At 42.5% G+C, this 16448-nt stretch overlaps 2 protein-coding genes and 1 non-coding gene across 4 annotated transcripts in view; all 3 read left to right on the top strand.

Annotated features, from left to right (window-relative positions):
• LOC129338142 (5S ribosomal RNA) overlaps nucleotides 1-31 on the top strand; it is a 119-nt gene extending 88 nt beyond the window's left edge. The window contains exon 1 of the ribosomal RNA XR_008597925.1: nucleotides 1-31. This exon is cut by the window's left edge and continues 88 nt beyond it. This is a non-coding gene — a ribosomal RNA (5S ribosomal RNA).
• A 709-nt stretch (nucleotides 32-740) lies between these two features.
• GLB1 (galactosidase beta 1) overlaps nucleotides 741-16448 on the top strand; it is a 44435-nt gene continuing 28727 nt past the window's right edge. For both annotated transcript variants that reach the window (XM_054991238.1, XM_054991239.1), the window contains exons 1-5: nucleotides 741-859; nucleotides 10568-10737; nucleotides 12521-12671; nucleotides 13286-13346; nucleotides 14959-15053. In XM_054991238.1, coding sequence (XP_054847213.1) covers nucleotides 809-859; nucleotides 10568-10737; nucleotides 12521-12671; nucleotides 13286-13346; nucleotides 14959-15053 — 528 coding nt within the window. In that variant the 5' untranslated portion in view covers nucleotides 741-808. The remainder of the gene's footprint in view (nucleotides 860-10567; nucleotides 10738-12520; nucleotides 12672-13285; nucleotides 13347-14958; nucleotides 15054-16448) is intronic.
• Nucleotides 4266-5780, top strand: TMPPE (transmembrane protein with metallophosphoesterase domain). The gene has a single exon (XM_054991240.1). It carries the CDS (start codon nucleotides 4266-4268, stop codon nucleotides 5580-5582), a length of 1317 nt encoding a protein of 438 aa, XP_054847215.1. The 3' UTR covers nucleotides 5583-5780.

Genomic DNA, 16448 nt, shown 5'->3' on the forward strand with positions numbered 1-16448 from the left:
GACCGCCTGGGAATACCGGGTGCTGTAGGCTTTTTGCCCTCGCGGAGGGGCCGCTGGCGGCCGCTGGCCCCCTGCTTTTGTGGCTGGGCGCAGCGCTGGCCCTCAGGCCTGACCCCTGAGCGCCAGGCCTCGGTGCAGAGCCGCGGAGGCATGAAGGAGGCCCTCTGGTTGAAGGGAGCATGTGCCGGGAAGGAGAAATTGAGAGGCGGGAGCCCTCCTTTGACCGAGGACACGCAGAGAGTGGTGAAAATGCTCTTCGTTGCCTGTAAAGGGAGAAAAGATGGTTGGGGGCTGCAGACTGCGTGTGGTTCGCAAAGGGGATCCTTGCAGATTGCTAAGGTGTGCTGAAGGCTTGTTGTTGTTAAAGGGTTTTTTTGTGGATGGACAGCTGGTCACGGGTTCATCTCTTACGTTTCCCCCTCCTCCACCTGCCATGCTTTTCTTGGTCGAGGTTTGGATGCTGCGCACTTTAATGCAGGAAGTAACCAAAGGGGGGGAAACCCTCTCAGTCATTTATGTTTGTTATGTGCACGACGTCCCGTTTTGTCCCGAGCACTCGGGTCTGAAATCCCCCCCGGTTTTCTTCGTCTTTCGGCTGCCCAGAGGGCCAAGATCCCCCCCGAGTGCCTTTTCCTTCGCGCCGTCTCGCTGCACCCCTCACACCCTTCGCCCGATTCCTAGAAAACCCGGGCGCAGATCCCAGCCAATCAGCTGACTCCGGAGTCCTTCGGCTGAAGAGCCGAGGTTGGGGCTGGCAGAGTCGGCGGCTCCTTCTTCCTGCTGGCTGCTGCGGAAGCCGCCTTCGGACATGGTCGCTCTTGTCCCGCTTCTCTTCCTGCAGGCAGCCTTCGGAGCCTCCGTAAGTGCCTTTGCTGCTTTTCCCTATCGCCGTGTAGGAGCCGCTTGGCTGCTGCGTGATTGAATGGCGTGATCGCTGCAGCCTCCTTGTAGCAGGGAGCCCTCTGGTCGTAAGCTTGCCAGCTCTGAGTCGGGAAATTCCGGGAGATTTGGGGATGCCGCTTCGGAAAGGAAGGGAGTTCAGCAGGCATGCGATGCCCTAGAACCCACCCTTTAAAGGTGGCATTTCCTCAAGTGCAACTGAGCCTTGCGATTTGGGGAGCAGTGGTTACTTTGGGAGATTTTTGCGCCGCACCTGGAGATTGGCAACCCTAGCGAGTGTGTTTGCTGCTGTATAAATTAGGAGTGTCAAAAAAAAAGTTTTCAGGGGACGGGCAGCACCGAGGGGAAGGGCTGTGTGAGACAGAATGTTAGGCAGAGGGAACTGCGGGGGTGGGGGGTGGGCAGGAGGGGTGTATTTATTCTTCTTGCCCTTTGGCTGCTTTTTTGTGTGCTCTGGATGTGTTCGATCTTCAAGTCCAGCCAATTTTTATGGGGAAGTTAACATCATGTGAAGGTGGCTCAGGGGCGGGGAGGGGGAGAGGTGGAATGAAAGCATCACATGAGCAACATAGGAATCCATTTCTGTTGTAGAGGCTGACTAGATTTCCTGGGTATACTTTCAAAATCTCATACCCTAAGAAGCTTTTTGGTCTCCTAGGTGCAACTGGACACGAATCTTGCTCTTCTACTGCAGGCAAACACGGCTACCATCTCACGAATGACCTTTGCACTTTGAGCTTGCAGCTGAATTTCTCCAACTGTGTGTAACTGTTGAGTTTTTTCCTTTCCCTGGCAGTAGGAAGAGAACCGCTTGGGTTGGGAAGAAGGTGGCTGGTTGGAGAACCTCATAATAATAGAAAGCCCTTTCACGCTGGCGGTAGTAAGAGCCATTGGTGTCATAAGCTTTTTGCCTGGGAGAGATCTCGCGAGCAGCTGCTTTTACTACGTAGGGAATGTGGAGTCAGCCTACCACAGGGGAACTCTCAGTCCCCCTAGATAGATCTTTGCAAATCCAAATGGGTTAGCAGAATAGTAGTAACAAAGCAACCATCCTACCAACCTTTTCTGGGAGATACCTTTTTTGGAAGGCTCTGTCAGCTTCCTCTAGTGGTGCTGCAGCCCCTTAAAGTCACCTTCAGTTCTTCATCTGTAAACTAAAACAACTGCATATCAGGAGAGATGTAACTCAGAGTCCTTTGCACAGCAACAATCTTGGCCTTTAAAAAAAAAGAACTGAGAATTCACAATCATTCCTGTGACTTTGCATGCTGTTCCTGTTAACATCTGTGTATCCCTCACTTAATTGCATTATCCTGCGATTGTGTGGTCAAGCCATGCGATTTTGTGCAATATACCTGTATACTACATGCGAATAATTTGAATAATATCATTGTATAAAAGCATTATTTGTTCTTTGTTTAGCAGCCATGACACATGTTTATTTCAAGAGTTGGATCTTTTTGTACCTAATATCAAGGAACTCTTTTGTTCGAGGTTTTTGGATGTAAAGTCAGCCTACATTGGCTAGTACTGTCGCTTTATTAACTGCACATAAGTTTTACTGTTAGCAGGACATGTTATATAGTATTGTTATCTTTGGCAGCTAACATGGAAAGCCACCTCTCCGGCATCCTTTTTCCTAGGCACCTCTCTGTGTTGTCCTAAATAGAGGGAAATGGAATGTATCATTCAGTATTCACTTTCACAGGAATAGGATGAATATTATAACTATAGCAATAAATGTGAATGGCGTAGTGATCTTGTTTTTTATAAGTTTTGCTACTATATGCTTTTACTTGAATGGAAAACTGCCTATAAAACATCATCATGTTTGGGCAAAGCAATAAAGGAGAAACTATGCCAAGGCCTCGGTCCTTATTTGGATGGGCGCAGGAACTTGCTGCATGCATCTCAAAGTTACATGCATCGCATGGGAAATAATCAGTAAAAATACATTTCTGAGAAGAATGGGTTAGCTGTGTTAGTAATTTGAACCAGTGGATTGCAGATATTTGTTGTCTCTTACACTGTCTAAGCTTAGATTTTGTGGTTTTTTTCTCCTGTCTTAATGGTGTGAAAGAGGGAGCACAAAACAGAGCTCTATGGATTAAAGTTTTCAGCAACATTATAATGGACCTGCTGTGCTTGTCTGGGTGAGAACAGATCACAGTCAGACACGGAGAGCTGATTGGCTTGTGTGACAGTTTCCCCTTTTCCTTTTCCTTCCCTTATCCAGTTGTGATGGGGGCATAGCAATGATTCTCTTGACCAGGACTCTTCTAAGTAATGTGACAAACATATGGCATAGAGTGTCCGTGGCATCTGGTCTTCAGCAGTGGGTTCTCTCCTCTTGATGGATGATCGATCCTCTGTGATTTCCATATACAAAACTGCCTGTTGCCCTCTGTCATGCTTGAGCATATGGAAAATGTCCCTTTGTATGCGTAATTTATATAGCATTCTTCCCCAGTGCTCAACACATTTATTATCTCACAAGGTCTTATGACATTCCTGATGTGTATCCTTATGTTACAAATGTCTTAGGTGATGGGACTGAGAGAGAGAGATGCTTATCAGTTGAGGCCATAGCTGAGATTTGAATTGGCAACTTCACAGTCATAACCATCAAATCACACCATACCATTTTGTAGTAGAAGCAAATTGGACTTGGGGCATCTTTTGAAAATGGAGTAAAACTGTGCGAGAGAAGTACTAGCAAGGTGCTACCTGTAATTGAATTGCTTCAGAGAAGCCAGAGGGTTGCATATTTTATTATTTATTAGGGAAAATTCTCTCAATGATTTATTTAGGGGCTGCTGTTCATACTTTGAGAAGTAAAAAGTCCTTGAGGAAAAACACATGTAGATGTTTGAACTGAAGTGCTATACTTGTGACCATTGGGGTGTTCCATATACTTAAAACCAGGGCTTTTTTTCTGGGAAAAGAGGTGGTGGAACTCAGTGGGTTGCCCTCGGAGAAAATGGTCACAGAAGTGTGGAGGGCAATCTAAACTCCCCTCTGTCTGGAAATCAGGGGGTGGGGCCACTAGCCATGTGACCATTTTCAAGAGGTTCCAGAACTCCGTTCCACCGTGTTCCTACTGAAAAACAGCCCTGCTTAAAACTGATAGAGTTTGAAAATGTTTTTAATACATTGACAGGTTTTATATCTCAAAATGTGGTAAATGTATCTAGTGCCACCAGTTGCTTTAGTCTGGTGTCTACATTGGGGAGGGAAATGTACTTTAACACCTAAAGCTGATGGTAGTTCCTGGTTTCAGGCCAAATTTACCAAGAAATATCTCCAGGACTACACCACTATCTACTGGAAACTTGTTTAGGAACTGGGACAGTCCATCAGTAGAGATGATCTTCAGGCAGTGGCCCCTTGAAGCAAAGATTGCAGCTCTTGCTGGGACTGTCTTCTTCTCCATGAAAGCATCACACACTTGTTTGGCTGAAAGGATTGAGATGAAGAGGTTGAGATGGCTGCTCAAGTTGCAGATGGTACTCTTTGTTAATGCCTTGATGCTCATAGGATCTTTTCATATCTGGAGAAGCACAGTGACCATGTTCTACAGATTACCAGCTGTTAACTCTTGCTGTTTCACTTTCTGGAAAGTAGCTGTGTTAATGTTCCTGATATTGGCACACTCAAGCTCTTTCACACTGCTTTTTCTTGTGGCAGAAGAACCTTATTTCTTTTCTCTAGCAGCTTACACCTGTCTTGGAGGTTATATCATCCTTATTTTCTTCCTCTTCACCCTGGGTTCCTTGGAGCAAGGTTATAAGCTTTTGATCCACCGAAATACAAAAATGGACAATACAAATGGCAAACTGGCAATGAAGAAACCTCTTCTAGCAGTTGTGGTGACAGTGGCATTGACTGTTCTTGGTCTCCTGAATGCTTCCCAGCCTCCTGCAGTGAAATCAGTGGAAATTACAGTTCACAAGCTGCCTTTGTCTATGGACAAACTGAAAGTGGTGTTGCTGTCAGATATTCATCTAGGGCCGACTGTTGGAAAAACCAAACTTGAAATGATTGTAAAGATGGTTAAGGCTTTAAAACCTGATCTCACTGTGATTGTGGGTGACCTCACTGATTCCGATGTGAAGGACCTTGGGCCAGCAGTGGAACCTCTTGGTGAGCTGGACTCCCCTTTAGGAACATACTTTGTGACAGGGAATCATGAGTACTACACCTCTGATGTCAGCAATTGGTTTGAGTTGCTGAAATCACTCAATGTTCACCCCCTCCACAATGAGAACATAAAGATTATGTCCCCCAGGGGCCAGGAAAGTGACTGGTTTTGTTTGGCAGGAGTTGATGATATCGAGGCTAATGTGTTGCATTATTCTGGGCATGGGATGGATTTAGAAAAGGCTTTAGGGGGCTGTGGTGTCGATCATGCAATTGTTCTTCTTGCTCATCAGCCGCTTGCTGCAAAATGGGCTGTCCAAGCTCGGCCAGATATAAATTTGGTCTTGTCTGGCCACACTCATGGAGGTCAGATATTTCCTCTGAATATTGTTACCTATTTCATGAATCCATTCTTTGTGGGCTTGTATAGAGTTGGACAGAGCACTTCAGTGTATGTTAGCTCAGGGACAATGTACTATGGAATACCGATGAGACTAGGAAGTCGAGCAGAAATAACTGAAGTTGTTCTGCGGTGTCCCTAATCAGTTCAAACAGCTTTGTGTTTGATTCCTCTTGGGCTAGTATGACTGATCACTTTGTGCACAAAATCCATCATACCCTGTATAATGTAATACATTTCTCTGGAATTCTGTGCTTGGCTTTGCATGCAGATGTCCTTTTCATTGGAAAATGCTTTTATTTCATCTACTGTATCCTGGCAGGCACATGATTTGAGCAACAGTATGCAAGTTAGTTGTGATCAGCTCAACTTGCATTGATTTCAGTAGTACCTAAGTATCGTTATTTGTAGTTGATTTGAAACTGCTTTGTGTAGTCTCAACAATAAACCAGTAATCTGAAAATTTGACACATTAATAGCCATTTTATTGAACATCAAACTTGCATTCGAATTGTTTGCTTTGTATAATTCAGAAGCAAAACATTTCCATTTGCGTCTCCTTATAATTTGCAATCCAGTGCATGGTTGTTTGCCATGTTTGTTTGGTTTTAAAAAGTAAATTTGACCCAGTCATGGGCTTTTATCTTGTGATAAATCTCTGCAAACTGAAAATGTTTCCAGCAGCAGAAGGGGATGTCCTTTCCTCTTCCTGTTTCAGTCCAAAACAACCCCACAAATTCCATGAGTGAGGTGTGAGAACAGCAGGTGGTGAGGATTGATTAAAATAGTCTCCACGCCCTTCAGTAGCAAAAATTTGCTGTGGGATTCAAACCAGGTTCAGTAATAATGTAGCTGAATAATGTATTTTGGAATGAATCAGTTAAGTCTTGTATTTCTTTAGAATTTTCTGTTTCTGAAGTCTGTATTTGAATTTTTGGGCTCCTTAAGCTTCCTTTAGGGCTGTGTAGACAAAATATGACTATTTAATACTTTTAGGGTGCATTCATATAGATATGTGCCTGGAAGTTGTTGTGTTCAGATACAGCTAGAATGTGGAGAAATCTCCACACCCACCACCCCTCTGAATACCTCACCCAATCCAATCACGCCTGCTATTGTCATTCACTGGCTTTTGTCATTTACCTGTTCTTGTCATTCGGTATCTGAAATCACTCCACTCACCAAGATACAAGGACAGATGGACTCACATTCTAGCTGTATCTGAAGAAGTGAGCTGTGGCTCATGAAAGCTCATACCCTACCACAAATTTTGTTAGTCTTATAGATGCTACTGGACTCTTGCTCTTTTCTACTGCTACAGAAAGACTAGCACACCTACCCATCTAGATAATAACATGGATTGAGTAATTGATCTTACTAATGAGAGCTTATTTGCATGTCACACTCATTGCATGAAAAGGAAGCCATGTAAGCCAGACTGGAGGGGACTGTAAAACAAACAGCCCTCCATTCTTTCATCTTTGCTTATCATATCTCTCCTTCGCAGTTTGTTGTCTGAGCTCCTTCCTTTCCAAATTGCTGGAGAAAAGCAGCCAGGGGTTACAAGAGTCTCTCCTCCTTTTTGGGAAATCTACATAATTTGGAAGCAAGGCAAGGCCTAGTCCAGAAATAGTAAAGAACAGTGTGGTCTAATGGAATTTAAATAGCAGATGAGGAAAATACAGTTTTTCCCTAAGTTCCCACAAGTGGAAAATCAGCACAACAAGAAATGAGAGCTGGGCTAGAATTTTTCTCCCAATGTACTATTGGGTTTTTTTACTTATAGAAAATGGCATGTTTCAGCTGTAAGCAATAGTAATACAAGTGACAGATACAGTTTTGGTTTTACTCTCAACATCGAAGGCTCAGGTTTATTTTCCTCTGAATGTATTGTTCAGTTTATATTTTCTATTGAAACCAATAGAGAACTCCGTGCTACTGTTGGAATAACCATGAATCTCTCACACCATTTTACAAAATGTGTGTCTGAAAATTTCTTTGTATGGAACTGTGTGGGTTCTTTGTAGCAGCGTCTGTGTATCTGATGTTGTTATTACTTTGGGCATTAAAACAATTATTTGCAAGTGACTCTTTTAACAATCTGCTCTCTTATGTTGGGAGTTCTTGCTGACTGCGTTTGGTTTGGTTTTCCATTCTAGTGCAAGTGTTGACTTGCAGTAAGTAGACAAACTCATCTGTTTAATTTTGGGAGATAAATGTGGCTGATGGTGCAGGTAAGTATTAGTATTTCTTCCCAGAGTCAAGCAACTGGGTCTTGAGCCAGCCTCATCCACCAGCTTGCTTGGCTGGGTCTGTTTGGTTTGTGGAAACTGTTTGCTTCAAGCTCAGAGCCAGTGTTTGCTTTGAAGCACTACATGTGAACTTTGCTTCAATTGTAAGCCCTATTTCTCTCGTGACTCAGTGTACTGTTTTTGTCTGCTCAGGCGTAGCCCACCCTATTTGAATTTCTCTCTACTGTTCTACCTCAAAAGGCCACTTGTATACTTATGATAAGGAAGTTGTATACTTGTTTTTAGACTGGGTAGGATACTTTAAAAAAAACACTAGTACTTGAGAGTCATTCTGTAATCTTTTCCCAATGAGATACCTGAAATGAGATGACTTACCTTTTGTTTTCTGTCAGTGTTTTGAATTTAGTACAAATGATGGCAGAAATTGCCACAGAGTAACATCTCTATGTGTCTACCAGTCAGCAAACCCAGTCAGTACCCAATACAGGAGCTGCTACCAATGAAGGCAAAATCAACTCTCAGTATGGAGATGGCACTCTATAATTATGAGTTTACTGTCCCTTCATTCTGCTGTCCCACTTAGAGAAACAGGATGTGAAAAGTGATGTGTGAGAACTGTACATCACACATCTGATGTTGGTTTACAACTTTATACAAATTGAGTGCTGTTTCCAAAAAGCCCCATATTGTGAAACATAACTTCTGTGAAACCACAAAACTAGTAATGTTGCAGGTACTTTAATGCCGTATATAACTCCATGAAATGTGCGGAAGTGTGCTTACTTACATGAATGCTAAAATGCTACAGTGCAGACAACTGGGGCTGGTCCATGGTTCCTTGGGCTTCAGCCTCAGTTAATTGATGGTTCCTCCAGTTACATGTTGCTGTGGAGGAGACACAACTTTAGTTCTACCTATCCCTCCATGAAATGCTGCAGGCATCAGACAAGCCCTTATTGTGTATCATATTTACATTCAACACATTCTCTGTAAATGTTCTTTACTCAAGTGGATTTTAATTTTTTTATGGTACCTTTGAGTGCAGGTGCACTTCTTTGCAGTGGAAAAAAAGAGGAGGGCTGGGGTGAGGGGAAGAACCAAAAAGTTCACACAATAAAATCAAAATAGTTCACACACACCAATTAATAAGTGAAACATTTTTCCAAGTTCTGATACACTGCAAGTATTTAAATCTTTTAAACCAGGCAAGTAACACATGGTATTGTGAAATCTGTCTTCCCTGCTTTTCCCCCATGGTTTTCAAACAGTTCTTTAATTTGTTAAAAAAGCAATCCTCTTGCCATGGAATTTGGCAGCTCCTGGGAAAATCTTTCCTGCTCAGTATCTGGCACAGATTAACAGACAGCACCCAACAATATGGGAAATACGGGTAACTTGATAAAGATCCCAGCCATTACCATGCCTAAGGTGTGTGGCAGAAAACCAACAAATGATTTCACTTTTATAATAATACAGTTGACTAAGTAACCAAGTTGTAGAAAATCCTATCATGCACTAAATCTATACTGGCTCTGTCTTACCTTTACTTAGAACTGCCAGTTAGAGGAATGAAAAAACCAGCCAGTCTTGTTCCTTTTCTGGTGCTTTGGAAAGCAGAAAACAGCAAGTAAAACTTGTTCTGGCATAGATTGTCTGCTAATGGCAGCAGATCATATTGCTGTTAAAAAGTCAGTTATAGGGGCTTGTTAAAAATTTGCAAGTGATTAGAGGGACAGGGCATTCCTCCCCCCCCCCCCCTAGCAGTTGGCATCCCTACCTGAACTTGGTGTTGCTTAAGCAAAGGGGAGATGGATGTGAGAACTACCACAAAGTAGTGCTTTCAATTCATTGTTGGCAGGATTTTTCTGGTTGCTCTGGAGCACGTTGCAGGTTAGAGTGTAGCTATGGGCTCTAAGAATGTTGCTTCACCTGTTGAGTTCTATATGTTAAGCCATTGTTAAAAATATCAGGGATCAGCCAGTTCTTTTCTGTGGCTTGTTGGTCACCGTCATATAAACAAAGTAGCCAACAGGCCCGGAGAAGAATGTCCTGGCCATTTAATAGAGGCTTAATGAATGAAAATTGGCTTTTGTGAAGCTTTTCATGGCATGGAAGTAAATACCATCACATAGTTAATAATATCCCATTAAGCCTCCATTAAAAGAACAGGATATTGTTTTTCTCCAAGCAGTCAGTAACCTGCTGAAATTCCACTAAAATTCCACTACCTTGGAAAGGGCAGGGTTTGGCACTGTGCGTGGCTGCTGGAAAATAGCAAACGAGAACCCGATTGAGACATAATCATTCTTACATGAGGCTTTTGTGATGGCTCCTCCTGAGATTTACAGAGCAATCCTAAGCAAGTCTACTTGGAAGTAAGTCCCATTTTATTCAGTGGGGCTTAGACCCAGGACAGGGTTCTTAGTATTGCAGCCTTAGTGTGGGATAGTGGCTCAAGCGCTGAGGCCTATATTCACATTGCTGCTTAGCCACTTGGCTGGTTGGCTGGCCTCGGAGCGCTCTCTTTTTCTCTCAGCTGTGAGGGTAAAATGGGATAATTCAGTGTTAGCTGAATAGTGGTCTTGATTGAAATTCGGGAGGCTTCGGAAAATATGAGGCAACATCTAATGGAAAGTTCTTCCATGGGTTAATTTACATGGAGGAAACTTTATGTGTGCTTTCCTAAAGTTCTTAAAGGACAAGGGAGATACAGTTGAAATCAGTCATGGAAAGGAGGCAAGAATATGTAAACTCATGTGGGGAAAGGAAAACATGCCTAATTTCCTTGTCACTTGCTAAGCAAGAGCCCTGTAACAGTAAAATCATTTAATTTTTTAGAAATTAAAACATCAGTTCAACTAACATTTCTTTACAGGTTGCTTCCCAGAGGAGCTTTCGGATTGATTATGCCCATGACGGCTTCCTCAAGGATGGGAAGCCGTTCCGCTACATCTCGGGCAGCATCCATTATTCCCGTGTGCCCCAGTACTACTGGAAGGATCGCCTTTTGAAGATGAAAATGGCTGGGCTCGATGCTATTCAAACGTAGGTAGCAACTGAGAATCTCACACCACAGTAGCAGATATAGTGAGGCATCCTTCAAATTAAATTGCGGTTCTTCGCAGCACGACTATAGGCAATGAGCCAGATTGTCTGGCTAATAGAGGTGTGGTGCTTAATTTGTAGAAACAAACTGCCTGGAGGCTAGCTCAGATGAGATTTTTTTTTCTTCTTGTAAAGAGAAGGCTGAAATACTACACACTGTAAATGGTGTACTGTAAATGTTTGATCTTCCAGAAGGTGGTTTGCTCAAGGAACATACAGCTGTGCTAAGTTTGGGATTTATTGTTGCTGTGGTAAAAGATGAACAGAAGCAGAGGTGAATTTCAGAGTCTAAAAATGAACAGTGGCTAAAGGAAGCCACTCAGTTCTATGCTTTTAAAGTATATATCCAGGGTAATTGAAATTCTACAGGGTAGCCAGCAAAAGTTAAATTCTGTAATTTATATGGGAGTGGCCATAGTTCAGATGTAGAACATCTGCTTGGCATGTAGAAGGTCCCAGGTTTAGTCCTAGTCATCTCCACTTAAAAGGATCAGTAAACATGCAAAATGCCCTTGGTTTGCAATTTTTTTTTGAAATCGAAAGAAACAAAAACTCCAACATGGGGAGGGGGGTTTAAAAAAAATCCAAATTCTAGAAGCAGCGCCTGTAACTTTAAGAAACAAATACCCTTAATGATTGTTGCTAGGCAGTCACACAGCATTGCCAGCCAGTTCCAGTAAAATGAAAGGGATGGGCACGACTCTTTCAAGGGTTGTTAACGGCCTTTGAGGGAGGAATCATTGAGGCCAGGCCTACCAAGAACCACCAAGTGACTTGTTTCCATCCAAGCTTCATGATGACTTACCCAAGCCCAGTTGTTTGCTGCTGTTCAAGAACAAGCAACCTCTCCATGAAAGACAGTGTGATGTACTAGTTAAATCTGCAGGCTGTGGCTATGTTTGGAGATGGGAGGTTTTTCCCCCCAAGCTTGGGAGACCCCCCCTCCTGTTTTACAGAAAACTCAACTATATTAAGAGGGAGGATGTAACGCCCCCTCCAAAGAATGTTGTTGCTTGTGCAAACAATTGCCTCCAAACCAACAGAGTGGGCAGCCGGGGAGGAGAACCAGTGGTACCATGGGTTCAAATCTTCAGTTACAGAGAACCTTGGAGGTCCTCATTTTTTAATTGCAATACATCCTTTGATTGGGACGTATGAAGAGAAGAGGAAATGTCAAAGGTGCACAGGGATCTGTTTATTCAGGCAAATGCATTTTCAGTTCAGAGGCTGCTCCTTAGGGGTAAATAAACCAGTCTCTTTAGAAAAATTGCTTAAATGCTCTTCTGTGCTATTCTTCTCAGTATCCCACCCCCACTTAACCCTTTCTATAATGACCGTAGATATGAGTGATACTCTGAAACAAACGTAAGTTTTCAAGACTCTGAGACATCAAGTCCTTAGCCACAGGAAGAAAAATAAAGACCATATATGTGCAAATTTATGCATAAATTCTGTGCATAATGAACATGGCACAACCAACTTCCATACTTGTCAGATGTTCTCTGAATCAGTCTTATTTTCTCACATAAGCTTTTTGCACAGTCAGCTGCTGTGAGGTAAAATAGCTGATCCCATACACAAGCCCACTTGCAAACACAAAAAAGAATCTGTTGGCCGATAAGTACAAGGGTTTCTCGTGTAACAATAATGAATGGTGAATGTTGTAATGTTAGCTTAAGAGAAATAATAAATGATGTGTGTGGCTTTACATTTTTTTTAACAGGTACGTGCCATGGAACTTCCATGAACCCAAACCAGGAGCTTACAGCTTCTCTGGTGATCGAGATCTCGAACATTTCTTGCAACTTGCGGAGGAGATTGGCTTGTTGGTCATACTAAGAGCAGGGCCTTATATCTGTGGAGAGTGGGACATGGTGAGTATTGAATGATTTTGAATGACTATTCAGTCTTTGTTTTATAAAACCATTTTTTTTAACAGAGACAGCGTGGTATAGTGGTTAGAATGTTGGACTAAAATCTGGGAGATCCAGGTTCAAAATCCCCACTCTGCCATGGAAGCTTGCTGCCTGACCTGGGGCCAGTCGCTCACTCTCAACCTAATCTACCTCACAGGGTTGTTGTGAGGATAAAATGGAGAAAGTGAAAATGTTGTGAGCTACTTTGTGTCCCCATTGTGGAGAAAAGTAGGGTATGAATGAAGGAAATAATAAATAAATAAGCTGGCTTGTCTGCTCCTACCCTATTTCTGTTAGTGAAGGTGGGATCGACACAGTCTCTGTCCAGAAAGGTTCTCAACAAGGAGGTTTTCCAAAGCCTTCCTTTTCCCCAAAGGGTTTGAATAACTGCCAGGAAGCAAGGCACTCAGGGTCTCTGTTCTGTGCACTGTTATGTCAGTTCAGCAGCTCATAGAATCAGCCCATTATGTAATATTTCTTAAGGCTGTAGCTACTGTTGCTTGGTTAGGAGGAATTTATTCATATATTTCCAAACAGAAGTATTTTCATATAGTTTTCTTTTTCATTCCTAGGGAGGTCTGCCTGCCTGGTTATTAGAGAAAGAATCTATAGTCCTAAGATCATCTGATCCAGGTGTGATGAAATGCAATATTGGTCATGTATTCTATGCGGTTCAAATAGAGAATTTATAGATATTTGATGTGTAAGGCTTGACTATGTCTTGCTCTAAGAGTTTTTCAGGTTTCCTGTATAAGTTACTCTTCCTTTCTTCAGTCTTGAAGAAGCAGGCCAAAATGAAGAATATTGTTAGAGTTATGAAAGCTCGATCTTCTGCCAAACTAGTTCTTAACACACAAAAAAAGCCACGCAGTTGATTCACTGCTCAGAAAAAAATCCCATTGTATCTGTCACAGCAGCATCATAGCATGCCTTTAGAGGGCATGAATAAGAAGGTTCAGGAAAGTTATTTGATGGCCTATGTAACGGCAACTGTATAAACTGGCCACACTGATCCTGTCAGAACTGGAATTCAGTGAAATCTGCTTTCCTCTTTTTTGGTAAAGATCTGAGTAAGAAGCTTGAAATTTAACCTTTTTTCTTAAAGTCAACTTAGGTAAAATAGGGATGACAAGGTATGCTTGTATAGGATTGATTTCTGTGGGATAGTTAATATATTGACTGTTTATTGGTTGGGAAATACAGGGCTTCACGTTGAACCTGGATCAGGTAACTAAACCTCAGAATCTCCCTTGCACATCGGGGGGTTGTGCCCAGCAAAGATTGAAACTTTCAAGGAAGTATTTAGTTACCAAGCAGCACTGTGATGTAACAGTTAATGCATTGCTTTAATTCAACTGAAGAAGTTTTAATCTCCATGTGATTGTATAAAGTAGCACCCCGCAACACGTGGGTCAAACGTGACCATGGAGGCAGGAAAGTCTGGATTTTCCTGGTCCTGCCCTCATTGGTGCCATTTTCCCTTCCCGTTTTTTAAAAGCTCTCCCTGGGCATGGCATGGGAGAAGGGGAAATGGGGAAACGCACCATGTGAAAGCCCGTTGCTGTCCCATAGCATTGGCAGCTGCAGCAGTGCCACCGGAAAGTGTCGCTGCCTGGAAAAGGCTTAATTCTCAAATCCTCTGGTTGCCGAGTTTGTGGGTGATGTCATGTTATTCAGAATAGAGAGAAACCAAGCTGACAACAAAGATTTCTAAGCATGCTGGGTAACTGGAGTAAGGGACAATATACTGGCAGATGAGAATCAGTGGAAGCATGAAGTGATGATCATTTGGACGGAAAAATTCCTAACCATATAAATGCTGATGCAGGTCTAATTTGGATTCAGCGACTCAAGAAAGCAATGCTGAGGTTGCAGTGGAAACATTGCTGGAACATCTCAGCATGCAACAAGAGTCATAGAGGCAAATTCAGTGTTGCAAATTATTAGGAAGGCATTTTAAAAAGCAAGTATCGTGCTAAGTTTGGCGCCATTCTAGAAGTCTTTAATGCAGTGGCATTTTGAATTTTGTGTACTGCCATGCTTGCCTCATCTTGCATAAAGATAACATCAAGATAGGAAAGTGGCTCTAGATAGAATAACAAGTTGAAAGCATCTTTTCTACAAGGAAGGGCTAAGGCCTTTTTCCAGCTAACACTCTTGGTTGTTTGCATATATTTAATTGGTTTTGCTACTAAGTACAGTTTCGATACAGTTTTGCAAAACAGACTATCTTGGCGTTTCCCAGATTACTTGGCAGCTGTAGAGAGATGGATGGGTATCTTGCTGCCGAAGATGAAGCCTCACCTTTATCACAATGGAGGTCCAATTATTATGGTGCAGGTAAAAATTACATTTACATCAACCTTCCCTTTTCAAGCATGAAAATGGAAAATGTTTTGCATGTCATTATTCTGACTCTTCTAATTTGAAAGCTTCTTGGTGATAACCATTGATACAGTCTTTAATCCAAGCTGTGCTGGTGTAAATTGTTGACAAACTGATGAATGATACCCCCAGTGCATGTCCAGGAAGCCAAATGCCATAAACTCCATGGGTATCAGGAGTCTAGGATATTATATTTAACCTGTGCAGCACCTATTAAATGGTGACCCCTGTTGACAATTGTACAATATCTGTCAAACTGCTGTGAATAGCATTTGCAATAGCTCCTGGACAGAAACTGTGAGTCTGTAGTTTCCCCTCCATATATGCTAGAGCCCTGACATTGTTTTACAAGCAGTCCAAGACACCCTAATGATAAGATGAGAGAAATTAGTCTGTTCCTTTTAAATGGCTCATCTACTTACAGACCACCTAAACAGCTAACCTTTAGGACATACGGAGTCTATTTACACTTTGATACCCTCACCTAGGATGGAATGCTAGGCTGTGAGAATTCCTCTGCCTCTTTGGACACTTCAGTCAGACTACGATTTGGACGAAAGAGATCTTCCCATGATAACTAGAAAACTGCAGTCAGGCATTACAATAGTATAGGGAGTTTGTTATCCTGGCTGGGAGAGAGGCAAAGAGCAGGTACACTGGGATTAGCTGTTTAACAGTGTGTTCCTAAGCAGAGTTACACCCTTCAAAGTCTGTTCAAAGTCAGTGAGCTTAGAAGGGTGTAACTCTGCTTAGGAGCGCACTGTTCATCTGGTAGACCAGTGAGAGTTTGTTATATAAACCATGATTTACACATCCTACAGGTAATCATGGTTTCTGAATACAGTCTTAATAGTGGGCTTCAGGGAAACATCTTGTCCTGAAAGTAACTCTAAAACCAAATCAGGATTTTTTGGGGAATATTCCAGTCTCCAGTTCTATTTTAATGGCACAAATTGCTTAGGTTTGATTAAGAGTGTTCCAGTTATTCAAAAGTATCACTTCTGGATAGTATTTTTTAGGGGTGTACACCCCCCAAAATTCAGGTTTCCTGCTTCGGGTTTACACGAAGCGGGAAAAAAATCTGGAATCACAGCTTGCTGCTTCGGGATTCTAGTATTTAGCTCACTTTGGCATGCTCCATAAAGATTTGGAGCGTACTAAAGTGAGGGGGAGTGTAATGATTTCAAGTAAATGGATTCATGTATCTTTAAATGCTTGGTGTGAGATAGGTGGAGAGTGGGGGTGAAAGAGGGGGATGAGTGAGTGATATGATTGGTTGATTCCTGAGAGTGTGGGCAGAGTGAATGCAGTTTGAGACTGACAGTGCAGAGAGCAAAGTTGCAGTCAGAA

Source organism: Eublepharis macularius, chromosome 11, assembly GCF_028583425.1.
Source record: "Eublepharis macularius isolate TG4126 chromosome 11, MPM_Emac_v1.0, whole genome shotgun sequence".
Lineage (NCBI taxonomy): Eukaryota > Metazoa > Chordata > Lepidosauria > Squamata > Eublepharidae > Eublepharis > Eublepharis macularius.

What these genes read in the sequence shown, in the direction of transcription:
- TMPPE (XM_054991240.1), top strand. Translation starts at nt 4,266, where the DNA reads ATGATCTTCAGGCAGTGGCCCCTTGAAGCAAAGATTGCAGCTCTTGCT.